The sequence below is a fragment of the Juglans regia genome, chromosome 10 (assembly GCF_001411555.2).
Source record: "Juglans regia cultivar Chandler chromosome 10, Walnut 2.0, whole genome shotgun sequence".
Classification (NCBI taxonomy): Eukaryota; Viridiplantae; Streptophyta; class Magnoliopsida; order Fagales; family Juglandaceae; genus Juglans; species Juglans regia.
The window spans coordinates 29,210,651-29,215,221 of NC_049910.1; the positions used below are offsets into that span (position 1 = coordinate 29,210,651).

General features: G+C 37.2%; 1 protein-coding gene across 1 annotated transcript; it reads left to right on the forward strand.

Moving 5' to 3' along the window:
* LOC108989761 (putative pectinesterase 63) lies at positions 1-1,444 on the forward strand. The gene is made up of 4 exons (XM_018963484.2): positions 1-526; positions 630-836; positions 946-1,172; positions 1,272-1,444. The coding sequence occupies exons 1-4, from the start codon at positions 20-22 to the stop codon at positions 1,429-1,431; spliced, it is 1,101 nt and encodes a 366-aa protein (XP_018819029.1). The 5' UTR covers positions 1-19; the 3' UTR covers positions 1,432-1,444.
* The last annotated feature ends 3,127 nt before the right edge of the window (positions 1,445-4,571 follow it).

The following is a 4,571-nucleotide window of genomic DNA, read 5'->3' on the forward strand; positions in this document are numbered from 1 at the left end:
TTTCAGTCAATCATTCGAAATGGCTTTGAAACTAACAAATTTGGCAACTCAGCTGTTGTTTCTAGCCACATTGCTCGTCCCAACAGCTTTATGCCATGCCAACCAGACTGTGGCATCGGATCCAGAATCAAACCTAGACGCATGGATTGCGCTAAACATGAAAGAGTACGAGGAGGCTTCAAAGCACACCCTTTTCAACAACGCCCTAATCGCATCCCTTAGCAAAGCTCCAATGAAGATCATCAAGGTCAGAAAAGATGGTGCTGGAGATTTCAAGACGGTGACCGACGCCGTTGAGAGCATTCCGTCAGGAAATACAGACCGAGTGATTATATATATTGCTGGCGGTAATTACAAAGAAAAGGTAATCGTCGATAGGTCGAAGCCCTTCGTGACGTTCTATGGGAAACCGGGCAATATGCCCACCATAACGTATGACGGTACAGCAAAGAAATACGGTACCTGGGAAAGCGCCACTGTGGCCATTGAGTCTGACAACTTCATGGCAGTCAATATTATCTTTGTGGTGCGTTTTTGCTTTTCTTTTCTTTTCTTTTCTTTTATTTTCTTAGCAAATATTATAAAACGTTTGTTTATAATACTATCTGTTTTGTGGATGGTGTTTACAGAATTCATCTCCAAAGCCAGATCCCAGAAAATCCGATGGACAGGCAGTGGCATTGAGGATATCAGGGGACATGGCAGCATTCTACAGTTGCAAGTTCATAGGATTCCAAGACACCTTGTGTGATGACCGGGGTAGGCATTTGTTTCAGAGCTGCTACATCGAAGGGAGTGTTGATTTCATATTTGGAAATGGAAAATCCCTCTACAGGGTAAGCTGCAAAAAATACCAAGCCATCCATCCATATTTCTAGAGTTGCATGCTAATAATTTCTCATCTTATATATGTATGTATTAAGTTAAGAATGTATAAATATGCAGGACACCACCATAAAATCGGTTGCAGAGAATTTGGGTGTGATCGCAGCACAAGATATGAATGGCCAATCAGGGGACAGCGGGTTTGTATTCGTCCATTGCAAGATACAGGGGACTGGCGATATGTACCTTGGTCGAGCATGGAAGGAGACATCTCGGGTTGTGTTTGCCTATACATACATGGGCAGTAACATCAATAGTGGCGGTTGGATGAAGTCTCAGCACCAAAAGTAGGCATCCAATTACCCATCAATAGTGCAGTTTTCTTCATGTTATTAATTCACAAAGGTATGCATGGCGTATTAACATGATTGCATGATACATTGTAGGAATGTGTTTTATGGAGAGTACCAATGCTCGGGCCCAGGGTCAAGTGCCTCCAACCGCAAATTTGGAAAGACTCTTTCTGACGATCAAGTAAAGCCCTTCTTGAGCACCACTTTCATCGGAGGAAGTCAATGGCTTGTCCCAATTCCAAAGATTGGTTAAAAACTCATTACAATTTGCCAAATGCATAACGGCAACTTTTCTCTAACTGGATATAAACATCCAATACATATGATGTGATGCATTATATTTTCATTATTTATATCAGTATAAAGAGATAAATTCCATAATTACTATGATGTGATGCATGTATAGTATATTATATAAATATATTTATTTACTAATATTATGGCTAACCAAATTACATATCTCAAAATCCATAATCAACCCAAAAGTTATATATATTTTGTTTGCAATACTAAACACGTCAAAGTATTAGTCACTAATTAGCCAATACATAAAAATAAATAAAAGAAACAAAGAAATAACCTTTTGTAACACCCTGTCCCTCTAAGCTAGAAAAGTTAGAGAACCAAATACTACTAAGCTCAAAACATCATGTTCATGAACCAGGGATGAAGAATTATACATTTATAATTTATGAGTACTTTTGTGACGCCCCCAACCTCTGCTTGGGATAGAATTGAGACTTTGAGCGTCGGGACATACAATACAAGGTTACATACTCCCGTACGTGACAGTTATTATGCAATACATCCTAGTATACAATTAGAAGTATGCAATAATCACAGCGGAAATAAATGTGAAAGTATAACTTATACCATAATAACTAAAAACATCACAATTCATTAGTTATAAATCAAGTTCAAAGTATCAAATGTAACATAATCTCAATACAACTAAAGGTCAAATTCAAGTCATCCGCTTTATGCATTCTAAAGCATGAAAGGCTTGTGCTATAAACATCAGGATTAAATCCAATCTCCTCTCAAGGTCTGGCTCCTCCTCAATCAATCGGATCCAACGCTCCATCTAGCTCGCCCTCCCCGAGACCTAAGACAATTTCTATCATTCAACTCATCCCACAAGGGATGAGATTTACTCAAAATCTCAGTAAGTTAAACAACCAACGTGCATAAAGATAAATTAAGCATGAATAATGATAAATATGCAATACATGAAATTCAAAAAAATCATGTCTCTCATCCAGTTTCCTTAATATTTTCAAAGAAATGGAGGCACATGTTTTCATTCAATGAACATTTTTACTTCCATAAAAATTTTTAAAAATTCATATAACATCATAACGTGTGGTAACATCACAGTTCTCCATATGCACTGTGAGTGCCTGCCGGTTTCCGTAGTACAACTCATTTTAAGACTATGTTGTCTATATACTCATTCTCAATGCATTGATAAATATAACATAACATCTACCGACATTAGGTGTCATAATATATTAACTTCGCTCCAGTGTTCTTTAAAAAGAACCAATTTGAAGCATGTTAACTGTTTTTTGTCAACCTAGAAGTTATCACTCCATTCTTAAACACTCTAGAGTGGACAGAGGAGTTCCACTAGGATAATTTCTCATCCTAGCCTTTGAGGTCGTGACAAAAGTTATTTTTATACTATGCTTAAAAAATATTTTTCAAGACATGTGCATATGTAGAGCTTTCATGCAAAACTGACATTTATAGATGCAATATGCAAAAATGGTGAAAAATATCACATGTCATGTAAATATGCACTCAATGTATCATATAATATGATTTTTTATACTCAAAAATGATAATTGAAATATGAATGAAATATTTATCAATAATTCATAAATAATCTATCAAGGTGTAAGTTAGAGGCCAACCTACCACTAATTCATCCCCTCATTCTGACACCTCATGTATTTTAATTTTTTTATTTTTTATTTTTTCTTTACTTAATGGTTAAGGAAGTGACTATTAGTGTATTTATATTTTTTTTATCTTTTTTAAAAATGTTTTAAAATGATTAAAAAATTGAAAAAAAATAAAAATACCAATTTGGCCTAGCGATAACTTGGTGGGGTGCTACTCAGGCAGCAGAGTAGCACCGCTCATTGAAAATAGAATATGCTAATTATTCCCATTGTCTATGCTCAGTACTAGGACTGTAACCCAAGCAACATGTTTCGTGTTTTGGTCCAGCTCGACCCGAACCGACGCTGGCACAAATCAAGTCAGCCTCGACCCAACCCGACTCAAGATTGGAAGCACAAGGAGGAAATCACAAAATTGCGAATAAGAAAAAAACAAACCCAAATCAAACCTTGTGTGCATCATGTAAATATCAACATAAAAGGTGCGATCCTCACTGTCCAATGGCACCCTTTTTCCCATAGCATCGAAGAAAATATTTTATGCATATACACAAGATGCGATCCTCATTTCTTTAAGGTTTTTTCTGCAAAATTAGCAGAATCCCAACCTTATTTATAGCTCAAGATTTGCTATTTTTCTACCAAATCTGCAATGTGGGAGGAAAGAGTGTGTGCATGTGTGTGGATGTGCGTGTCAGGAAGCATTATCGCAACTAATATTGTTCATGGATATATATCGCAGAGAGGTTAAGAACGTGGTCATTAAGCTTACATACCCATATATATGTGTACAGAAACACAGATTTGCAATTGTGATTGTGACCCACGGCCTGATAAAACTTATAAACCCATCGTGGTCATATAAAACTCACAGACCCACGACCCATGAAACTTGTAAATCCGTCATCCAACGATGGGCATTGGCATGAGGACGGAGAAGAAGAGAAGCGAAAGGAGAATGAAAAGAGGTGGGCTCTGCAGCAACCTTCAACGGGTTCCTTCACTCAAAATCAGCTTGGTAAATCATGGTTTTCTTGGCCTTGAATTTTTCCTCAAGGCAAAGGTTTTCATGGCAACTAGGGTTTGAGAAATTGAGATCCTTAAAACGTGCAGTCGGTTTCAACGGGTTCAACCCGCACATTACTTCAACCCGTTTTCGGGTCGGGTGGAGTTGGGTCTCACGGATGGACCGGGTCACAACATTTTCTGCACAGGCCTACTCGATACATGTACCTTTTAAGAGATATTAAGATGGATATTCTACTAAAATTCGAAGCAGCAATTTCTAATCAAAGCCACTGAGATTAAATAATTGGCACCAGTCATAACCATGTTGAAATGGTTTTTAAGAACCTTGAACTTGGGTTTTGGCAATGAACAATCAAATCAAGGTATGAAAAAGACAAATATTGAGGGTTGATACAGCACTAAAGAGTAGTGATTGTTAAGTAATTAAGTATACGATCTTGCAAGGTTTTGCTTTCTG